General features: G+C 33.9%; 1 protein-coding gene across 3 annotated transcripts in view; it reads right to left on the reverse strand.

Annotated features, from left to right (window-relative positions):
• MMS22L (MMS22 like, DNA repair protein) overlaps positions 1-25,260 on the reverse strand; it is a 115,971-nt gene that overhangs the window by 72,240 nt on the left and 18,471 nt on the right. For all 3 annotated transcript variants that reach the window (XM_074333325.1, XM_019743388.2, XM_074333326.1), the window contains exons 10-14: positions 22,823-22,999; positions 18,046-18,108; positions 9,580-9,699; positions 7,132-7,358; positions 4,741-5,244 (exon numbers count right to left, since the gene is read on the reverse strand). In XM_074333325.1, the coding sequence (XP_074189426.1) occupies positions 4,741-5,244; positions 7,132-7,358; positions 9,580-9,699; positions 18,046-18,108; positions 22,823-22,999 (1,091 nt within the window). The remainder of the gene's footprint in view (positions 1-4,740; positions 5,245-7,131; positions 7,359-9,579; positions 9,700-18,045; positions 18,109-22,822; positions 23,000-25,260) is intronic.

The following is a 25,260-nucleotide window of genomic DNA, read 5'->3' on the forward strand; positions in this document are numbered from 1 at the left end:
TAGAATAAATGATACCATACCAGTAAAGGTTAAAATAACTTTAACTATCGAGCATGGAAAATATTTGAGAGAAATAATAAACACAGTTCTTGTGCAAGCGTGCGCACATACTCACACCTACCCATCCCAAAAGTCAAAACAGATATATAACAAAACAGATAACTTTCTAGGCTCATGGGAAGAGAAGAAAAGGGATTTAAAAATATATATATATATATATATATATTTCTTTTTTCAAAATGTATTTTGAAGCCAAGGAAAAGAGTTTTAACCTTTTAAGGAGTTGTATTTGAGCACATAAAGTATCAAAAAAAGGTAATCCCTTTTGAACTATTTCTTAGCCTCAACATTTAACATTTTAGGTATGTTTTCAACTGCCTTTAGACTTCTTTGAAACTAGGCTCTTGTTTAATACAAAACAGGATGCCAGTTGATCAATATCCATTTGGCTTAAATTCATAAGTCCACAACATCCCTTACGTGGTAGAACAAACAGGTACAAAGCCTGAAAACTTATTGTTTCTTTTTAAACTCCAAATGATATTTGCAGATGCCAAAAGGCATTTTGAAATCACTCACCCTTACTTCAGTGAAAATGAAAAAGGGGATGGGGAGGAGGGAGAATCTCACGAGGCCTTGTATGTCAAGTTTTTGCCCAGAGCTAATTTTCATAGCTGTATTATAAAAACCTGAAAATGGAGGTTTAAAATGGAAATGCTGACAGACCCTTAACTATAGCAGCATGAATGGATATAATTAAAGAAAAGCTTTTGGCTACACCTAACTCTACAAATGAAAGACTGGCATTTTTATATTAACCTCCAATAATAGCAAGTGAGACTAGAAATGTGATTCCAGAAAGGTAATGTAAAATGTTAAAGATGACTGCTAAAACTGTTTGACATTCGAAATTTTAAATACGGAGGCATTTAGTTAACATAACCAAGTCAGTATTTTCATAATGCTACTTAATCAGCAATAAAGGATGCTCTGGTGAGCCATCAGCTCCAGTTAGCAGAAAGTGGCATATGAAGTTATTATTTCTTAACAGCCTAGAGGGAGCCTCTTCTCCCTTTAATCAGTGATCTTAGTTCCTGCCTACCTATAATTTCTCTACCTATAATAGTTATAAAATTATTACCCAATTCAACACATACACTTACACATCCTACACACATATTTATGCAAAGACTGGTACCTTATTCCCACCTGAATCTGAAAACAGAAGAGATTGCTGAAGTAAAGTATTTCATTCTTTCCCTTGTCAGAGATACAGCCAGGAATAAATATCACCAATCTATGTAACTCATCTTTCTCATCTAAACCAAAATTCAAGGAATTTAGCTGTGTTCTTAACTTAAAAGAAAGAAAAAGAAAAAGAACAGAAAGAAAGCCTATGCTTTAATTTTTAACAACTACCCAAAATATCTTTGAACTTTCTAATAATATTAATGGTAATAATATTATAGCATACCCAAAAGATTCCTATAAAAAGATATGCAACGAAGTTCTAGATTTTGGATTAAGAAATTAGGAACACATCTCTATGATCAAATACCTAAAGGACTTTTTCTCATGCTTCCGCTCCCTGCCTCCCTTCCTTCTTTGCTCTTAAGGTAAACAATCCTGAACGATCTTTGGGGCCCTTCCTCAAAAGATCCCAAACTAAAAGTAAGTTTGTCCTGACAATATCTTCCTCGGACGTGCTAAAGATTGATGGAATAAAGCTAAACTATCCAAATTACAGCGACTCTTATTATACACTGTAATCAGTCTCATTGAAGAGTTGTGTGCAAATTACTGCACAAGCTTCAGAAATTTAAAAGATGACAGTGCCTGAACTATGACAGCAATAATAACAACCTGCACTCTTGGTCAAACACTGACCTCAAACCTCTGTTAAAACTGCTCTATAATTTTGGGAACAAAAGTTACACATCATTTGATGTTCACTTATAGCAATTTTTAAAAATCATAGTTGAAGAGTATAAAACAAAACCAAAGATAAACATTTGTGCAAGGAATTAAATGTTATCAACATGAACATCTGCGTCCTTTTTTCACAGGTTAGTCCTAGAGATCAGCAAAACACTTCTTGCTCCTTGAACCAGATGACAGCAAACTATAAACTCAAACCAGTTCTAGTTAAAAGATATTCCTAGTACAAATGTAAACTTACGTTCACTTACATAATCGAAAGTCCCCATTACGCCCTCTTGATGCCTACTTCCGTTCTTCTGAATAGTGAACCTCGTGGATTAACAGAGATGCTTTCTAGTTTACAAGCAATATTTTTCAACACTCCTGAAACAGCTCTGGCTTTAATGCTAAAGGACTTCTACTAAACTGAATTTGAAGAGCAAATATCTGTTTTTATTACAAGAGGTGAAATTTAGATGGTAGCAATGGTGTTAATAAATGCAAAATAAATTATTATTAAAAATAAAATGTGATTTACTTGTCTCCACAACCCTTTGTGATTCAATTTTTCCAAGTAACGACTCATTAAAAAAAATATGTAACTTGCAAAATTATAAAAACAAAGTAATCAAAAGGCCCCAGTAAGCAACCAACCACCCTTTTATTTTTCTCTTAGTGGGAAAAATAAAAGGCAAAGACACTCGGAAGTATATGAGTAGTGGTAATACTTTCAGGTTTGCAAACAGTTTACAGATTTCATTCATTTAATTATCTCCAAATTTATAACTTCTTATTTTACTGTTTTCTTTGTATTTTCATTTTGAAAGCCTCTCCAACCTTCAAAATAAGTCTCATGTTCCTATTACAAAGTTTCTGTTAACATTTTTAACAAACTTCTGTACTTAATATTTACCTCAGAATGCATGTTTTCTGAATATACCTCAGACATTACTGTGAAAATGTGAAAGGAAGCATTCTCATACACTATTAGGGAGAGTAAAAACTGGTGCCAAATTTCTTCTGTAGGAAATCTGGGAATGTCCATCCACATTTAAAATGCACATACACCAATGCATTCTTAGGAATTAATCTACGGATATACTTTCACGAGTACACAGAGAATGTATGCATAAAGATGTGAAGTAAAACTGTGTTTGTAATAATATAAAATGGTAAACAATACAAATATCCATTATTGGGAGACTGGTTAAATTAAATTTAGTACATCAATGAAATTAAACACTACAGAAGCTATTAAAAATAATTAGATAGGTGTCCACATACTAACATGAAAGCTGTCAAGAAAATAGTAAGTGAAAAAGGAGGCTGCAGAACAAAGATTATCCATTTTGTGTTTTAAGCCTATACAATGGAAAAAAGTCTGGAAGGTTCTGTAAGAATCCATTTTACTTTTGTGGAGAACTAGAGCAGTGTTTTCAACCTCGGCACCACTAAGCCTGGACCAGACAATTCTTTGTTATGTGGGCTGTCCTGTGCATACGTAGGATGTTTAGCAGTATCCCTGACCTCTATGCACTAGATGCTAGTAACACCGCCCCAGTTGTGACAATCAACTTCTCCAAACACTGCCAAATGTCCGCAGAGAGACAAACTCACCCCTAGTTGAGAACCACTGTACTAGAGAATAAAAGGGTAAAGAAGAAGAGAGGAACCTTTACTTGTCACCTAACACATTTTTTTCTTTTAATTCAAATAATATATTTGCAATTTAAAGAAAAATTTAACAAAAAAAGATCCCCCCAAATTTCTAACTAAAAATTTAATAGTATTTGTAGGATATGAATCTTTGTTTAAAAAAAAAAAAAAAAAAAAAAAAAAAAAACCTTTGTAAGAAGCAATACAATAGTTAAGATGATTAAATGGGACTTATCCATCTTTAATGGAAAAAGCAGAAGATACAGGGATTCTGCAACTTGGTTCCCATAACTGCTTTTTCCCAAGATGCCCATACTCCCTGCTTCATTTTCTATTCTTTTGCCCCTATACCTTTCGGGGGGCTGGAGTTCCTTATCACCAGGATGGTTTAGATCGGCAACCTCCTCTTCTGTCTTATTTTGTATATTCAGAAAAATATAAATTAACCAACAATGGTACCAGAAATATGGAAATTTTGCCCAGGAAGTTTAGGGAAATACTACTTACCAATTATTTAAGAATTTCACAATGAATTTGACACTTGGGAAAGTATAATATCTGCTAACTCTACCAGACTAAAAACAAACAATTCACGGAGAAGATCCAGAATTAGTAAGCTTCTTCCAATGAAGTTGGTTATTCACTTATTTATCCGTCTATCCACCCATCCAAAGAATTTGCGTTCTTTAAGATTCCTGCTTTAATACAGCATGCATTGGGGGATAAGGGGATGATTATCTGATCAGGAACTCTAGCTAAAGCTTTGGAACTTAAACTGATGGAGTAAATTATAATAAATATTTCAGCAAAGCCATCTCAGATATGAGCTCATGGTTTTGCTTAGAATATCTGAAACATTCCTCTAGATAATAATACTCCTTTAGGAGAAGCAAAAAGGAAAGGAAAGGTAAAAAGGCACAGCTCTGGAACTGTATCAGGAACTGCTCTGAGCTTAGTTTAATTTTATGTATTTGCACATAAGCTTTCTTTTAAAGAACTACTGTTTGAAAACTACTGATTTATGCTAATGTAGCAGTAAAACCAACTTTTCTCTCTACTTTTGGATTTGATAAGGATGTTAAAAGGAAAACCTTAACATAGAGTCAATATATGATTGGTGATATGAAACAAATTAATAAGCTAACACATTACTGCAAAACATACCTGATTCTGGCCAGAACAGCTTGTAGAAAGTTCAATACTGTCCTGAGTTCAGATTCTTGACAAGCTCTGAGAAGCATACTAAATCCATCATTAAGCAGTTTTTCATGGGCAGCATGCAAGCAATGGCTAGTCTCAAACACTTCTTGAACACCATCAATATAGATGGAAAGAAGTATCCAGAGAGTGTGTCTTTGTCCCGTTCCATCATTCTTAGATACCAAGAACTCCTTTGCTTTCTCCTGGAAAGCACCTGAAAATTTCTCAGCCAAAGCACCAATATCCAGATTTTTCTGGGTGTACATCAAGAGGAAGGCCGCCTGACCCTTCCAAATGAGAGACGACGTTTTAAAAGCAGGCTTGAGGAAATTCAAGAGGTCTAAAACATGACTTGCTACATCTTCCACATCTGCAACAGCTGCTAACAGTAGAAAAAGGTTGAAAAAGTTCTGCAGACCAACTTCAGTTAGTTCTTCCATTCTCTTTTGATGGAATTTAGAATATATTCTGGAAAACATAAAAAATTGCTTTAATAAACTGTTTCATTCACAAAAAATCCATCTTTTAAAATAACATTTCGCTCAATAGTCATGACACTTATTACTTTAAATTTTTAGCTACTTCTTCATTGTGCTGCTGTCAGGTCACTTTGTCTACTTAGAAAACAAATGAACAAAATACCACTACCTTCAAATTTCTCAATGATGCAGCCAATCACCTGTAAATGCATCAATGGATTCAGTGGCTTTCCCCAAAGGACAGTAGAAATGTTCTCTTCATAGAGTACATGACTTTTCCTTTTATTTTGTCCTTCATCAGCTTTCTTTAAAAATTTTAATTGACAAATAGGAAAGAATATATAATCTTTCAAATACAATTTGATGTGCTTTACAGAAATCTTAATAGGGCAATATCATATAACAATTTTCCTTAAACCCTTCCTCCCTCTACTCGTAAGACTTGCTCTTGCTACATATTTATACCCTAAGACAAATCAAAGTGCTAGAAAAATTATTTTTACTTACTCACAAAGAAAAATTGTTAGTGTTCAAACGTCCAAGACTAGCCATTTAAAAATTTTTTGTCAATACTACTTAATTTTAATAGTAATGTACTTTTCTTTCATCGTAAGGGATGAGAATTGAAAATCATTCATCTTGAATCTTACTTAAGAATTGTTAAATTTTGAAACTACTATAATTAATGTATTCAAGATAGAAATGACTAATGTTAATGAGTAGTCAAACTTTTATTTGTAAATAATAGAGCTGGTAAGCACCTGAAAGTAAATATCTGTTTATCTTTATCTCCTTCGTCATGCCCCTATAGTGCGTGGTATATTAGTATTTTCTAATAAACAAACTTGTTATTGAATGAATTCCAATGATTTCTTTTAGCAATAAAGCGCTGAGTATTTTGTTTTCCATAAAATGATTTAAGATTTGAAGACAAACCAGCAAATACAACAAAGAAAAAAACTTCTTTTTGAGCCACATAATTATTGGGGGTTTAACAAAGTAGCTACCATTGACATTTAAAAAGGTATATTCTAAATAAAAAAATCCGAACTGTATCACTATAACCTTCCAAGAATTATTCATTGTGGGAATCATATAGGGATTTCATTTAGTGATTCTTGAGACATCCCCACCTAGAATAAGACGTATTCTGCTGCGAGAACTCCTACCCCATAAGCTGAGCAAGTGGTAGGTGGCAGTGTATGCATCAGAGGGCTAGAAAAAGGGCAAGGAGGCAAAGGAAGCAAGACGTGGAAGACAATTAAAAATCATACCCATGTAACAAACAAAACCCGAAAAAAAGAGAATACATGAATGTAACCAAAAGTTTATTTTACCACACCGAAATGAAAACGCCATACTCCCCAAAGAGAACATTAGAGTTATTTGGTTCTATTACACTCTGGTTAGTTTTCATTCCAGAATGCAGGGCTTGTCGGACTGCTGGGCTCAAAGCACACAAAGTTTATAGGTTAAACCTATTATTCGCCAATGTAAAATTTGGAGATGTTTTTCTACTTCTGTAATTGTTAATAAAATGTATGCAATGAGTTATATAATAACATAAAAATTAATTTTGGCAAGGAAAACAACAGTTGTCTAATATCCTTGCATTTAATATGTGAAATTTCAATCTTCAGGACTGATAAATAAGAAATTAAAATCCTCCAGTTACAGATAATAGGTTTGCTCCTTACTATAAAAAATGGGCAGGCTCAAAAAGCTCCATATTTTGCAGTCCCACATTAAGGAAAACATTTTAAATGTGTAAGCCACAAAGACCTCCAAGCACAAGTTTAACTTAAAAAACACAAACAGTGACACTTCTCCAAAGATATCAATGGACAATCATGACAAAGAAAGATATGGTACACACCTTCCTTTGACTTGTTTCCAAGGATGAGGGCCATTGTTCTTCATTGCTTTCTTAACAACTTTTGCCAAAATGCAAAGGAAAATGGTGTAACTACTTCTGGATTTATACAGGTTGTAATCTTGTTTATCACAACAGCAGGTCTTCACCATTTCTAGCATACACAAGGGTGACTTAATGATATTTGTAAGGCCCTTTAAAGAATGCCACGAAGTACTGAAGGAACTATTCTAAAAGAAAAAAAAAAAAAAAAAAAAAAAAAAGAAAGCAAACAAGTGTGAAGTCCCTGAGTAAATAAAAATGGAATAGTGCAAATCCCAGTTAGCTCAGTAAAAGTTTGACTTACCTTAATCACAAAAGTTACAGTCATTACCACATATTCCCCCAAAATAATTCCATAAAAGCATAGAACATCAAGAGGTATTCAAATTCCTGGTTTATCCCCCCAAAATGTCTTTTTAACAGTTGTTGGTTTGTCCAAATTAGGGTACAAACAAGACCCATACGTTGCATTTAAAGCTTTTATTCTTTAAGTTCCCCAACCTTTGTCATACCATTTATTTTTATATCCTGCCATTTATTGTGTAGAATTTCCTATATTCTAGACTTAACTGCTTGTATCTCCCTAATGTTACCTACTGTATTCTTTTATCTACTATCTTTTCTACAAATTGATAGCTGTGTCGAGAGGACTGATCACATTTAGGTCAAGTTTTTTGGTAAGAATCTTTCACGGGTAGTACTGGGTGACTCCTTTTGCAATTAGTAAAGAGGCCACATAAGTTCTGTCATTCATTTTGGGATGTTAGGGTTGATCCTGTCGTCAGCCTGCTCTGTACACTGCAGTGATCCCCACAAGGCGTTTACTTAACAGTTTTAGCAGCCACTGATGCTCACTGCCCAGATGCCTTATTTCATCAGATGTACAAAGTACTGATTTTCTAGCAATCCTTCTGAATTAGTTCATCAGAAATTTGGTTACTCTAAATATAGTTTATATTTTCCTTTTTTCACAGTTTTCAGGATGAGGTACTTTTTTTTTCAGGATAACTTTTCTAAAAGCATCATAAGCTCAAGGATTTAAACATATTTGATGTGTTTTAATCCACAGCAGTCAATACTTTTTCTTATGCTCAAATTTACACAGCATTGGGCAATGGCAACTCCTTTAAGCTGGCTCCCATGTCCTTTTGCCATGGCTCCGGCTTACTTTGATACCTTCCCGCTTTCACTTATGACAACTTACTTATCTAGCCTCATCTTGTACACATGCTGCCTCAGAACTAGATTTGGTCATTTCTCTAATCAGCCTGGCATTAAGCTTCAGAGAAAGGGATTTTTCTCATTTTTTAAGAAGCTCTGCGATGTACAAACCTAAACTTGTAATTGACTTATAAATTTTCCATTTTCATTTCTATCTTCACTGAAGAGGTCACTATTTATTTACCCAGAAACCCAAACATTTCAAATCTTCTCGTATCTCCACACACTACAGGTAACTGAATTCTTTAAATCTACCTTTAAATTTTTTATTTTCCAAATTTATCCTCTCCTTTCTAAACCAATTGTTGTACTGTAGTTCTCACTTACTGCATTATTTGCTTATACTACTACACTGCATTACTAAATTATCTGTACCTACTTTATGAATACCATTTTCAGAAAAAACTTCCTCAAGCACATACCTGTCACATTCTTACTTACAAATATTGCCTACGTACATCATAATTCAACTGCACATTATCTTCAACCCTTCATAATTAGCCCCCTATTACCTTCTCTGTTTTCCTTATTTCCTGTGTCTCTTCAGTCATCTCAGACTTATCACTTAGAACCATTTAACATGGTAGGAACAGATCATGTTTTTTCATGTCTCCATGTATTTGCTCACACTGTTCCTTTTGTCTGGATGTTCTTTTGCTTCTGCATTTGGAAAATTCCACTCATTTCCCAGGCCAGGTTTAAAAATTATGATTTCATAAAGTCTTCCATAAGTCCATACACTGGGTCAGATACACCCTTCTCTGGCGTTCCACAGTGTTATAAACTTTTCCCACAAAATATCTGCCCACTAGCCTATAAGTCACTCAAATGCCAAAACTGTGTCTTATTCAGGATAACATTAACTCTTCAATATGTTGCAAGCAATCAATAATTGTTAGGAAATACTTATAAATGAGGATATACAAATATATATTTCTGGTACAATTTCAGCTACTTCGCCTACTCTCAATCTGAAAAGGCATACCAAATGCTTCGTTTCTTTATGCCAATGCTCCATAGACAATGTTTGTGAAAGATAAAAGTACTCTTGAGCTGCTCTAATCTACTTCGAAAAATTAACTTTTTAAGAAATATCTGTAACTATTCATAATTAAACCATAACAGTCCTCAAATATCATGTTTAAATTCTTCAAATTCCCGGAACAAATTCATACTCTATTTACTCACCAGATTCTTACTATAATATTCCCATAGGATGGTGACAACTGCGATGTTTGGCTCCCAGAAATCACAAAGTGTCAAACAACAGTGAAGATACATTCGTAATTGCTCTTCCAGTATACCATCCTAAAAAAGAAACTAAAATTGTGAAGAAGTAAATGGGCTCTGCCAACATACTATCACTTGATAGTGCACCGAATAACCCGCCTGCTTCTAGAAAGAATATGACTATAGATCATCAAATCATAGCCATTCTCATATTCAGACGAGAAGCTCCAAATCAATGTAAGGTATATGTCTAAAAATTTGCTCTACAGTCAATTAATATATTCAGATAATGGAAATTACATAACTCAATTTGACTTTTAACTCAGTTATTTAAAAATTACAATAGGTGTTTCATAATTGAATGGTATAGGAAACCCAGAGACTGGAAAAGAAACCCAAATCAGAAAGAAGGAGCAAAAATGATCTAATAATAAATGGATGAATGGATAAAGAAGAGGTGGTACATATATCCATTGAGGGCTGGCACTTGGACTGAACGACTGAATGAAAAAGAGCTCAAAGAAAAATGTTCATGACAGAGAAAACACATGGAAAGTTCCTGAGTTAGCAGTAAGTCTGCTATTGTAGCAATTAGGTCAGAGACAGTCAGAGACCATATCTCTTTGAGGCTTTATAAGTCTTGGTAAGAAGTATGGATTTTATTTTAAGTATGTTGGGAAGCCAGTAGAGTATTTTATGTACGGGAGTGACATTTTGTGACACTTTCAAAACTCCTGCTCTGGACCATGCATGGAGAATGAATATAGTGGACAAGAATAGAAGCAGGAAGATCAGTTAGAAGGTAAACAGTCACACTTCTAGTGTAAGAGAAAAGCAGAGTGAGAGGTCAAGTGCAAAGCAGACCTATTGGGAGTTCTGAAGGTGCATGATATATAGTAAACTTTAAATAATTGCTGAGCCTGGGATTCAGTGGTGTGTCATTTTTAACAAACATGCATGGTTACTCTATGATAGGTAATGGATTACAGTGTCCTCTTTTTTCCTACTTCCTTCTCGTTCTACCACCTCAAAAGGTTAGAGGACTCAACTCTATGAAACTGTAAGATGGAGATAAGCAGACAACTTTAGAGATATGTTTGGAAACAGAGGCACTGGGATTTGTTGATGAGTTCTATTAAGGTATGAAGGAAAGAGAATGATGAAGAATTCCCATCCATGGCTTAAACACATGGAAGATGATACTATATCCTGAGAGGGCAAGGACAAGGGGAGAACAGATGGAAGAGTACACAGGGAAAACAGGTGGAGATACTAAGTAGACAATCTGACATATGGGTCTAGAGCTCAAGGGAAAAGTCAGAGCTGTTGATACAAATTTGGATGTCACCTTCATATTGATGGTTTTTAGAGCTAAGAGGCTAGATAAGATCAACCAAGGAAAGACTATACATGGATAAGAGGAAAGGATCCAGAACTGAGAACACTGTGCTATTCCAACATTTAGGTATCAAGTAAAAGGAGAAGAATTTATTAGCAAAAACCACTGGCCACTGAAGTAGAAAAGAAACCACGCATCATGGAAGCCAAGAGAAATCTTTCAGAAAGGGACAGTGGTCAACAGGGTTGAATGTTATTGAAAGATTAAAATGAAAAGAAAGAACTCTTAGATTGACAATATGGAAGAAATTGGTGGCCTCAACAAGAGTAGTTTCGGGGATGGTAGAAACAGAAGCTTAACTATGGCAGACTGAGAAGACAATAGTAAGTGAGAAAATACATACAGTAATTCCCACTTATCTTTGGGGTATACATTCTAAGACCCCCACTGGATACCTGAAACTGTGGCTAGTACTGAACCTATATATTTTTTCCCTATACGTCCATCCTATGATAGTTTAATTTATAAATTAGGCATAGTAAAAGATTAACAACTAACAATAAAATAGAACACTTATAACCACATACTATAATAAAAGTATTGTGAATGTGGTTTCTCTCTCTCTCTCTCTCTCTCTCTCTCTCTCTCTCTGATAACCAAGATGCCTACTAAATGACTAATGGGCAAGTAGCTTATACAGTATGGATACATTAAACAAAGGGATGATTCACATCCCCAGTGGGATGGCATGAGATTTCATCGCACTACTCAAATGGTGTACAATTTAAAACTTATGAATTGTTTGTTTCTAGAATTTTCCGTTTAATATTTTTAGATTGCAATTGACCACAGGTAACTGAAACCATGGAAAGCAAATCCACAGTTAAGGGGGGACTACTGTATTTAAGTGAAGATATATAATAAAGTCCTTTAGTGGGTGAGAAGAGACAAGATCCTTTGATTGAAATTAGCCTTTGACAGAGTTAGCCTTTGATAGAAAGCGTGTCACTTCCAATATAACAAAAAAGCAGACTGAGAAGTTGAGTACAAAGCAGAAATTGTTGGGACATTTAAAGATGCAAAGATAAATAATTCTATACTGATTGGTCCAATTTCCTTAATGGTTCATGAGGCAAGATGCTCAGCTATGTTAATAAACCCTACCCTAATAAGGGTAGAGTGTATGTTGAATTATGTGTTAAAATGGAATTCTGAAATAAGTAATTTTGGAGAGTGGAAAAGCAAACATTCTAGAGCTGAGTGCCATTTGACATTTATGATCAAGAATTTAAAGTCAGACCAATCAGTAAAAATGATTATGTAATTTTCTCCAGCAATATTCAGCTGAGGGTGGAGAGACAGGGGGTAGGAGAGGAGAACTAATTTTTTGAACTAGTTTTACCTAAACAGGTAAGGAATTAAAGGTGTTTGTGATAGAGTGATTATATAACCTAAATTGTTTAAGGAGGAAAGTGTGGAAATAGAAGATAGAAAAATGAGAAGGTCAGTTGGGATGCGCAGAATGAGAATGAAAAAGAAAATGTAGAATAGAGCATAGCCACGGAAAGAAGTGGGTGAGGTAAGTGAAACAAAATCTGATTAGAAGGTAGACTATAAAGAAACTTAAAGGACAGGGTGCTTATGCAGATTACTAGGGTCACTAACAAAAGTAGTTAAACAGGTATAGGAAAAAACAGTGATCTTGGTGCTAAATCTTTCAATGAATGAGAATGAACCAAACATGAGCAGATTTTTTTTTTGTCTCTTAATTACTAATGCTTTACAATACATTCAAGCTTCAAGTCCTCTAGGAAACTTCCACACTAAACAGTACCTTTTCTTTATGCTCCACAGTACAATACGCGCACCCGTATTACAGCACTTACCTTGTTAAATTTAAAGTTTATCTGCTTGTACATGTCTATGAGCTCTCAGAAAGCTAGGACAATGTCCCCAGAGCCTAGCACAGTGCCTGGTTCACCAGAGAGGCTCTATAAATGTTGCATGAACAAAACTGAGATCTGGTTACTGGTGCCTCTTTTCTCCAAATAGCTGTTTGGCTTAGGCAAAGACATTTAGCTTCTCTAACAGACAATTAAACTCATGTACCCAAAGAAGACAAGGTTCTGGCCATCACTTACTAACATTCTTTGATTTTTATTATGAAAACATTCAACTAGATCTAGGCTCACTCCTGTGGCACACTGCCGATATAAATCAAAGCACACTAATCCAATTATGTTGCAAGGTTAAATGATGGGCTCCGTGAAAACAATGGGCTCACTTTGAAGAGCTTTATTTGGTATCTGAAACTCACTTTACATACATGTGAGTCCACAAAAAGGTATTTAAACCATAAATATAAATGAAGTTTGGAAAAAATAAAAGATTAAAATACCATGTGTCAGGCATTATGGACATTTACACACGTAAGTTCATGTATGTCTCATATCATCCCAGTTATATTAACTTCATTTTGCAGAAAAGAAGGTTGGGGTTCAGAAGTTACTAATAGCTTACCACAGTCCACTTAGGAAGGAGCTAGGATTTATGACTATGAAGCCTGTTATACATACTAATCTGTGGCACCTTCCAAAAAGGGGGACAAGAAATGAACATTTAATGAACACCAGATTTGATCAAAATGCTCTTTGTGACCAGACCAAGATTTAAATAAAAGTGTTTGTAAGGCCAGAGCTCATGCTATTGGAACACTCTTTCCAGTGTACCCAATCAAGAAGGAATTAAATATGGCATTCTTTTATTTTTTTAAAGGAAAGGAGAAAACTTTCCCTTCATTTTCTTGCTAGTGGTTGCAGATTAAAATGAAAAGAAATGGTTTAGAAAATACCACCTTCTCCACAGTGATGGCAGGATAGTGTAATCAGTCAGTTGATTCTGACTTATAAAGTTGTTGTTTTTTCCGACCTTTAATTAAATAGTATTTGTTATAAAACACATTTTCACATTCTGTATATTCAACCAGTCTTTGTTTTGAACCCTTAGTTTTTTCTTAAAACTTCCCTTTAAAATGTGTACGTGTGTGCACACATCTGTTAAATTATGGAGAGAATGGATTCACCCATCTTCAAGTCCAGGTAGCCAAAGAGATGAGAATATACAATAGTCTGGAGTAGAGTAGGCAACAGACATCTTAGCTCAACTCGTAACAAAAAATAGGGCTAAAAAATCTTAGAACACTTGAGTGTATTCATTTCTTCCTACCTTATATTTTCTCATCCTACACTTACTGGATAGGGAAAAAAAAAAAAAAAAAGTATGAAAAATTGAAGTATCCCCAAAACAGATCTAGAAACCAAAAGGGGTTACTAGTCAAACACATAGCAGCAAAAAAGTTTTAAAATGAAAATAATGAAAAAGAAAAAAAAAAAAGGGTTTTCTTAAGAATCCTGCAAAGTCAAATGCTTTGAGGGAGCACACTGTGAGTGAAACACGTATGACAATTCAAATCCCAGCTCTGCCACTTCCTAAGCTAGCTGTGTGAACCTGGACAAGCTCCTTAACTCCTCCGGGACCCAGTTTCTTAATGTGTACAACGGAACTTAAGATTGTCATAAGCATTAAGTGGAAGAATGTAATTAAATGCTAAATGCAATGCTCGCACAGGGAAAGCTATCATATTGTTATCTGCAAGAAAGAAATGTATTTTTTTAGACCAAATGCGGACTCTTTTGATGGTGAAAAACCCAACATGTTCATGGTAAGTACCTTAAACCGATATATTTCCATTTGGGAAGTGTTAAGTTCAAATTCTATCTAAACTAAGAGGTGTGATTAACGACACCTAAATCCATGCCCTCTGATTAGTTTCTAATAAACCAGAAGACCTGTGGGCCTCTTTTCCACACAGCCTTAACACGACCTGTCTCCATCCAGAGTCCGTGCTACTCAACTTCTGCATTTTTCACAAGATGCTATGGGTGTCTACCTCCGCTGTGTGTGTATAAACTGTTTAATGAAGAAAGCCACCATAGAATATTCCATAATGCCTGCTTCTGATCACTGCTTTGTACCTTTTTCAAAGAATGTGTTCCTATCTTTATTCTGAAAGAACAAATTTAGACATATTAATCTGGGATATTTCATACCCCAAATTCTTTCATTGAACTAAAAATGACATTTACTATTTTAGCATATTCTATACAAATGGCAATTTAACAACTGGGGGTTCATTTCCTTATACACAACCAATATACCTATCAGAAATCACAAGAAAAAAATTATTTGAAACCTGAATAGTAATTGTTAGTCTGTTTGATTAGATTTATTTTTAGGATTGAATAAAGAAAACTGAACTTCAATATCCTAGTCAAGATTCTTCTGTCCAAGGAACACAATAATTTTTAATTAGTAATTAGAAGATTATTGTACATTATTCAGATCTAATCACATTCTGAGTTGTTTTTAATAGCCTTACATCCTCCAAGTTCTTTGAAAAAGGAAAATAATATTTAAAAAATAAGGCTTGCTTAAGATTTCTTTTTACACCCTTCTATGACCTTTACTAGAAAATTCTTTGTGATCTTGGAAAATAATGAGGCTTTAAAAAGTAGCTAGCATAAAACTAAAAATCTTCCTTTTCATATGAAAACAATAATGTTGTTTTAGAGGTAGAATAAATATTTTCTGTTAACATTCACAAATATTAAATAGGATTACCTCTAAAAACTGTTTTTAAAGCAAACACTTAAATATTCAACTGTACCTATATAAGCAAAATTAAATATATGCTTTCTTTACTAACAAAGCTCAATATTTCTGGAAGATCCTCTGGCTAGAAAAAGATTTGGAACATTATTTGCTTAATTAAAACTACAGTGGAGTGCTTACCAATTTTATTTGAAGACTGCTCTATATGTGGAACATATTTTTTTTTTAAACATTGCAAATGACCTCTTTCACTGTTGGAGATCAAGTCAAAGTACATGAGCACGGTCAGATTTTAATTTACCTCAATGGGGGAAAACAGATATAATCAAACTGATAGCTCTATCCAAACATATTATTTATTCTTTATGACCACCTACTGCACCCAACAAAATTGGTTTCAAGAACTCCAGCAAGTAGTCCTACGCTACTTACAAAATCTAATTTGATAGAATCAAGGCATGACAAAATTGAAAGATTACTAGAGCGAATGGACTACTTCTTTCTATATATTATAACGACGTCTTCTTTCACAGGGAAGATATTACTTTGACTTTATGCTAGACCTAAATTCACAGAGAAAGTTTCTGAGCTTGCCTGTACTATCACTACTTCTAGGGTGACTGACTCCTCCGTTTGTCCAGGTTTCAGCAGTGAATCTCCCACATTCCAGGAAACCCCAAGCCAGGCAAATCCAGAGGGTCACCCTACCTACTTCCAAAAATTACTTATTTATCCTCAAACTAGCTTTGGCTCACATCATTAAAATACAGGTTATATTGTACAAGTATACTACGTATGTCAGACTAAGTTTTATCACATTATGAATGAGACATGCCAACTAAGAAAAGCTTTTTTTTTTCTAAGATAATGAGTTTCCTTCGTTTAAAATCAAAATTAAAGAAAGTGGTAATTCAAAGGAAAAAAATAATGTTTTTGGACCAACGAAATGTGTTTAAAGAAGGTTTTCAATCTTTTAGTCATAAAGCAAACTTTTCTATGGAAGAAAAAGATGACAAATTTTCTCTTTTGTTGTCCCTACCATTACAGGTATATGGGTATTTATCCATATGTACCTTTAGAGCCTCCTAAGAAATACTCTTAATTTAAAACCTCGCTGAACAAAACCATGAGTTCATATACTGTTAGAGCTGAAAGAAAGTTTAACTGAGAGTTTTTTAAGCTATGTTGAGGCATTGGATTAATAACTGATATAAATAACAATGACCTTTTTTTGTGATTCCCAACATTCTTGAAGTTAAAAAATACATGTAAGAAACTTTGATTTACTAAATCAATTATGTTCTCAAAAAAAAACCAAAAACCTAAGGATAAAGCCAATTAAAATGATATAGAAAAAAATAAAAAACCTTTACAATGGTTGGGATATTACCTCTTTTATTTCTGATACAACTAAAAGGACAATAGCTCTTTTGCTTCTGATACAACTTATGTATGCAGAGCTCTTTGGAATTCAAACCTAGAATTCTTAGCTCATAATTAGAAGATTTACATTATACTTATATGTTTTCCCTACAAAAATTAAGAGTTAATATAGTTAACAAGGAAAATTTCAAGCTATTAAAATGATTTTCAAAGATATGGCTACAAAATAAATGTGTGTGTGCATGTGTATGCTATATGTATATAGCAATCTTGTACTACCTATTTCTTCATTCCTCTTCAAGATTTTAACAATCTTTATTTCTTAACAGAAAAGTAATCTATTTCCCAAATTAAAAAATATTCTTTACTAAAGTTTTTTCTTCAACTCTTACATAAATAACTTATATTACAAAACTGTACAGAACCACAGTACAATATGTTTAAAGATGTGATGTACAGCACATTTAAAAGGAGGTCAAATCTGACCTGTGGGCCATGAAGCGCTACATTAACAGTTCTGCCAAAAGAAAAATGATAAGGTATGATATGTGGGCTCAAACTAAGACCTTATCAGTTAGAGTATGATTCAGGCCTGTAAGACAAATTGCTCAGCAAGGTAAGTCACCTTCCTGCTGTGACGAGGATAGAGCTGAATTTTCAATGCTACTCACTATCGCCCTCATCGTGTCGCCTAGACTTGATATCATACAGTCAAGGAATCGCTTAGAGTTCTGAAGTATCTACTACTTATTTTGAATACATTTTGTCAAAGTCACCAAGTAGGATAATTATCTTTGTCCTTTAACTGGCAACTCAGTGTCAGAAATAAAAACCTTCAAAGGAGAGTCACTAGTAGGAACTACTATCTGTTAGCACTTCATTAACAAAGAATCATGATTCTATCTCAGGTTTTTAATAATAAACTAGGTTTGTTAATTTACATCATTTCAAGTTTGCTTGGTTGTAATAAATAAAATCTGTAACACAAAAATTTAGCAAAGCCCACAAATTGTCTCATTTTAAATGCATACCTGAACATTGACGGACTTTTTCAGCAGTTCTTCTACAAAGCTCCAATTTGATTCCATTTGTCTCTAGGAAGGGAGAAAATATTATTGTATCAAAATTAAAAATTAAATTTATGGTATAGCAAGTTAGGTGTGAAGTAGAAACATTTTGTCCATCATAAGATATCATTACAATTTCTCGAATGTCTAAAATTACTTGGCAAAGAGTTGTTAAGACTTCGTAGAAAAAAATTTACAACTATTCCAATCCAATATAAACCTTATCAAGAGTTGTTTCATTAAAGAGTGGTACTTCTGTAAAATTATAAATGTTTTAACAAACAATTTTTGCTGTCAGATATAATCTAACAGGAAAAAGAAAATACTTTATGTATATGTGGAGTTTTTAGGCCCTGAGTGTTCTTCCTTATTCTATACTTTACTCACCAGAGATTCTTTTTCCTTCATTTTATATATAATAGCCTGAAGACACTTTAGCAAACAAGTAACTAAAATATTTACACAGAAAATAAAGAAAAATTTTACATAGTGCTACCTCAGACTTAGGCAATGGTCGCTTATCTGGCAACCTCACTTATCTAAAAGATTTGTTAAAGTAAAGAAGAAAGCCAAAAAAGAATTTCACAGAGCCAAAGTATTTCACAAGGGCTAGAAACTGAAAATGATTCCACTTTTCCAACAGGAAAGCCTGTAGGACCATCTGACCGTATAGTTGTATCAATGCTACATGTACATGGTGTTAGGGTCTTTACCTTATTACTTCCTCAAAATAAATCTTTCCCATTTCACAGATAACACAAGTCTCCGAAAAGTCATGTATATACAAGTCAGAGCCTGGATGCAAATCCAGGTTGGTCTGGCTCAAAAGCCAGTGTTCCTTTCATTACCTCGGGTTATTTGTAACTGACTTTCTTTACTAACAAGTCTTCCCTTAGCTTTCAACAATTTACTTTTGTATCATTCTTTACTAAGAAAATGTCACTAGTCCCAAATAAGTAGGGATATGTAGGGTTGATGTTTTCAGCTTTATAATTTGATAGTGTTAATGAGTACATTTCAATTATTCTACCTATCAAGGCATTTGAATCACACAAATTATAGAGAAGTAGTGTAATTCTTGTCCAAAGTTTTTCAACTCTATGGATCAGTATTGTGGCTATAACGTGAAACAAAAATAAACCATAACTCAGAGGAAAGCATGGTAACTAATTCATGCCTAAATCAAGTCTGAGTAAGAGAATATACATCAATGATCTTTCTTCCATTGGAAAACTCTGAGCAGCTATTTTTCTCTGCATACTAAGTTATACCTAACTTAATTCCACTGATAGAAAGAAAGTAGACGTCAGCAATTTGGGCCTGTGTTTTATATTTCTTATCCCACTATCAGAACTAAGACATCCATATAGGCTTCAGCACAGGTGGTATCTCCACCAGAAATACAAAATTGATCTCCCACCCTCCACTTCCAGTGACCTAAGTAATCTGGTACAACTCTCATTTTAAGGTTACATTTCTATCTACTCACCATTTCAGCTGTTTCAAAGATGAGCATCACCTGGCCGGACTGATTGCCTTATGTCATGGGCAGGGAAAGCACTGTTACACTAATCCTTGCAATGTTCAAAAGCAAATTTTCTCTTTAAACTATATTTGCTTTTTTTAAGATGATTGGTATTGTGAGAAGATAACACACTCTAATCTAGGTTGAGAGAAAAGTATTAAACAGAAATATATGAAAACCTAAAGCCTCTAGTATGAAGAAGTGAGATACCAAATTTTCCTTTTAGGCCTGTAGCAAGCAATTGGCAAGTTTTGTGGTTTAAATCCACATTTAACAGAAGTCCAAATTTATAGAAACTCTTAAAAAATTTTTAAAAAAATTAACCATATCCGAAACCTATTTGAAATGTAAAGATTTCACATTCATCTTCAAGGCAAAGCAGTTCACGTTTAAAAACTGAAACACATCCATGGTTAACACAAGTATTTCTCTGCTGCAGAACATATGGTCAACCATTATTACTTCCTATCATCCTCTCACATCAGATTATCCTTAATGGAATAAAGCAGGCTTACTGTATAACCACTTTCTATATGGTAGCTGGCTATGCTGATACAACATAAAGAGAAAAAAACATTTCAGGTAATTTTCAAAATTCTGATGTAAATAAATCCCAGACCCAAATTAATATCCTATATATGCTCTCTGAATGGATGAGCAGGTAAGTCTTTATGTTCATAGATTAGAATATTTTATATCATTTGTAAGCCAAACTGAGGCACTTTTGAGAGTGAAAGGAAAAAGTAACCAGATGGGATGAGGGAATACGAGGCATACACTGGGGCTGTTCCTGGCAATCCAGTGTACGTGGTTACCCTACCCAAGTCCTATTCGTAGGAGGCACTCTGTAGAAGGTCCCTCAAATCACGTTTATGTCAGTGACAAAAATAGAGTGATAATTAACCATCCTATACCTGTTTCTATACCTGTAAAATGGACATATTACCTTCTCACCTATTTCATAACGCTTCACTGAGTAAAATATCGGAACAGTTAAATTAAGCTGCAAATGCAATATGCAGGTGTCAATATGAAGGTATCAGCCCCTAATGAAAACTACCAACTATATAGAGCTTGCGTTTTTCTTAAGAAGTATATAAATATCTGAAACTCTTGAGTACTCGTGAATAAAACTGTCTATTTTACATATGCACATAGACATATACATTGTACATCTTTATTATTTTTACCATATAAAAGGTTCTTTTTCAAATATCATGGCTCTCTTGCTTCTTAGAAACTTTAACATAAAGAATTAAGATTTTTAAAAAATATATGTACCTTGGCAAAAACATAAAATCACACAAGAACTGCAAAAAAATACTGAAACACATAGGTTAAGCTATTTTAAATACAGAAAATTTTATTAGCAGAGCTAATAAAAGTAATAATCTCATATGGAATTCTTTGTGTGAAATAGAAGAGTGATTTCAGCAATGCTTCTTTGGGTGTTGTACTAGTACAATTCAACATCACAATAGTAACGGTAATGATATATATTAATGTGATTATCTACCGCACTGGGAGTGTCTGGGGTTCAATAGCAACCACTATTGAAATATATCATAAGTCACTCAAATAAGTGTTAATTCAGTTGCATTAATAACCTGAAACCATGGTCCTTGATGCAAGAGGCAGTACAATATGTTTCATGTGTATCCTATCATTGACACCTATTATTATGATAGCCTCTCAATAGAAACTCAGAAGTGCTTAACTAATTACCATATGTATTTGTACTGAATCGAATCAGAAATATGTACTTGGAGGACTTAAGGTTAGAAGGGAAGATGAATAAAAATGCTACATCAAGACTTAAGAATTATCAGACGTATTTTTGGAGTTCTTTTAATGTTGTTCTAGTATTCTAATAATTCAAAGATGTGAAACATAGTATTAAATCCACAAAAATACTAAGTAAAATGATACTATAGGAATGGTAACCACTAACATTTATTGAGTACTTACCATGTATCAGTATGACAAGGACTTATGTACAGAAACAAGGACATACAATCCTTCTCTATGAGAAACTCATTTTGTTGACCTCTAGATATACAGAGGAATTCTGCGTGTGAACTTACATAGCACTTTCTAACTCTACTTTATCTTGCGATCTCCTACAGGACCTTTCATTATTAAGGGGATCATTTAAAGGACCTCTTGAGGCCCTCTCCATTTCTATGACACAATGTCAATACTAACTAACCCTCAGATTTCATGGATGATTTCTCAGCCGACTTTGTCCAATATTCCAAAAAGAGGAAAATCTGTCATAAAGAACATGTTTCATAAAGCAATAGTTCCCATACCTAACACAGGATGAGAGCCATGGAACTGTTGAAAAATAAGGATTCCCAAAGTCTAAACCAGATTACTAAATCAGGATCTCCAGAGTTGAGACCTAGAAATCTGAATTTAAAAAAAAACTCACAGGTAGGCCTGATGATCAGCCAGGTTTAGGAACCATTCCCAGAAAAAAGACCAATTTTGAAAATATAGACACATTAGTTTCAAGATTCTCAGTGTTTATTTTGTGGTACTGATGGGTTGATATAATACTATACTATTCATTTCTGAACAAGGAAGAAATTACATACAAATAGGGCTTCAAATAAATATATCCACTGGCTGGTTTTATTCATAGGGCTTTTTATATAACACTGGAAAATAGGTGTCCAATTAAAAATTAATATAGTAGTGCAAATCTGTCATTCTATTTGAAATAATCTTCACGGTTAATTAACAGATTAAAATATCTTTGTGAAAATATCTGAATAAGTGTTATTTTGAGAAAACAATTTTATCAAATTATTCACAAAACCTACTGATTAATTTCTGGAGAAACATGTTTTTCCTTTGGCAATCTTACAGATTTTAGAACTAGAAGGAATTTTCTGAACAAGCCAATCACATGATTTCTGGATGAGGGAACAGAGGCCCAGAACGGTTTAAGCAACTCACTGAAGGTCATGCGACCGCTTAGTAGCAGAGCCTGGACTAGATACCAACTCTTCTACAAATTGTTTTTTCTTAAACAAACAATAAAAAAGATAGATGTTTACTGAAAGGCCTACAGCTCCTAGATTAAGAAGCTGAATTTATCTCTGTAGGATTGTGATCTGATTTTTGTTGTTTCTGCACACTTACTTCCTAATGCGTCTACGAAAAATATGTATTAATTGATAATATAAGTTCAAAAAAATAAAATCTTACTGTTTCATCTGGTGCTCCATGACGATCAAACTGGTAAAATGATGCTACATGAGTAATAATCCACCAACTGAAACCTAATGGATCCCTGGTCTGGATTACAGGCATAGAAGGTCTTCTCTGGTCACTTGATGTTTCAAAGAGTGCTTTAAGTAGCTTATTCAGCCAGTTCCAAAAAGACTATAGAAATAGATAATACGATTGAGTTAAATTAAGACACTGATCCAATAACCTGTGATTTGGGCTTTTTCCTCCATTTTTGTAATGAAATATACACACAAAAGATAACACAAAATATCCAAAACTTAAAGAATAATAAAAATACCCAGGTTAAAAATTAGAAAATGACTAGTATTTTAGAAAGATACTACATGTTCCCACAATTACATCTTCTCCCATCCAGGGGTAATCATTATCGTGACTTTCGTAATAAATCATTCCCTTGTTTTTATAAGTTTTGCCATACAGGTATATAAGCCCAAAGCACATATTTTTGGTTTTGTTCTTTTTTTAAATGCACCTTTGTATTCTTAAGTGTCTTGTTTCTATTCCTCGGTGAGTTTCTTCTTTTCCACAACATTATGTTTCTGTGATTCATCCATATTAATGAATATGTCCAGAGTTCATCAGAGTATTCCAATATAAGACTATATTATAAAACCATTTACCTGATTTACCGCTGTTGAACATTTGGTGAGTTTTAGTAAGATTTTTTTCTAGGTATTTTGTCCATTTCATGTATTCAAATTATTAAGCATAAAGTTGTTGACAATATCTCAACTTTTTTTAGTATGTGTAGAATCTGAAGTCACGTTCCTTTCTTTATCTCTAATATTGATTCTGTAATCGTCTCAAGAAAGATTAAGTAATTTTAGTAATCTTTTTGAAGAACAAATTTTTGGCTATTTTTATCTTTTTCGTTGACTTGATCATCTATGTTGCTTTTAGTTTCATAAATTTGTGCCAGTTCTATTTGCTACCTGTTACTTTCTTTGGGTTTATTATGGAGGGATATTTTGTCTAACGTCTGCCTTAAGTTTTGCCTAACTTTGCCTAATTTAAAATTGCTGACCCATAACACTGTAAAACACAAATCTCCTAATAGTAGGAATCCAGTATTTGTACTTTAGTTTGTTTGTTTTGTCTTTATCCTTACAGTACATAGAGAAAATAGTGCATTCTAAGTTACCTAGGTTAGTCCTCTCCCCATCCCACCCTCCAGTGTGTTATTCACCTGCAATATAGTTAGGTTCCATTGTTTCTCTTTATATTCTATTGAACCCCCTTCCATACATGTTAATCTATTTCTGGAGCACCTGAAAGATTAACATGGTTCTAAAGGCAGAACATATTCAAACCCTTCCACTCCGTTCTCACTCATTAATCTTCCATTCCTACCCACCAATCTCAATAGTTCCTGATTTGTCTTTCCAGTATTTTTGAGCACAACTAAATATACGTATTTCCTTATTTTCTCTGCTTTGTTATAAAAAAAGGCAGCATCCTGTCAGTATTTTTTTGCACTTTGCTTATGTTATTTAACAATATATCCTGAGAATCACTCCATTATCAGTTCAGATATCTTCCTTATTCTATCATACAAATGCATAATACTCCAACGTGCAGGTATCCCATGGTTTGTTTAACCACTCTCCTGGGTAAGGGCATTTAGGTAGTTTCTAAGATTATGCTTTTATAAACAATGCTGCAATAAATAGCTTGATGCATATGTATTGTTGAATTGTTGCCGGAATATACTGAGGGTAAACTCCTAGAAGTGGGATTGGCAGGGTCAAGGTTATAAAAAATCTTCAGCCCATACTTTTTGAGTCTTTTGTGGGGGGCGGAGGGGCAATGGTAAGTTTTTATTTTATAGAACATTTTTGTAATAGTCTGTATGTAATGCTTAAAGGTGGCAACATGTATACACATACACTTGTTTATGGCAGGTAAAATATAATGTATACAGTTAAAAAATTCTACAATATTTGCAGGTGGTATAGCACAGGTATCTGCTGCCTCATTCAGGCGCTTCTGGAAATGTAAGAGTGCACATAAAGTATACTTAGGTCTGTTTCTCCAAAAGAAGAGGAATGAATTATTTCAGCTACTCCTTCATTTTCTTTTTCTAACTTTCTTAAACATGCACTTTCTTAATGTGGTAGAAAAAAATGGTCTGTGGCATCAAATAATTCTGCATTTGAAGCCAAGCTTCACATATTCTGAGTCTGTTATTTGAACAGTTTACTTAACCTCACACTCATTCTACTTTCTGGCATATAAGAAATATCACTCGAGGAATATTAATTAGCTTTCCTTCTCTTCTGGGAAATTGAAGTCTAATTGAAGTCTACTGGATAATGAGTGTTTTTTTTTGTTGTTGTTGTTTTTTTAGGAAAATACTCATACAGATACATACAGTATTAGCTACATGTTTAGAA

This window comes from Rhinolophus sinicus, linkage group LG05 (genome assembly GCF_036562045.2).
Source record: "Rhinolophus sinicus isolate RSC01 linkage group LG05, ASM3656204v1, whole genome shotgun sequence".
Lineage (NCBI taxonomy): Eukaryota > Metazoa > Chordata > Mammalia > Chiroptera > Rhinolophidae > Rhinolophus > Rhinolophus sinicus.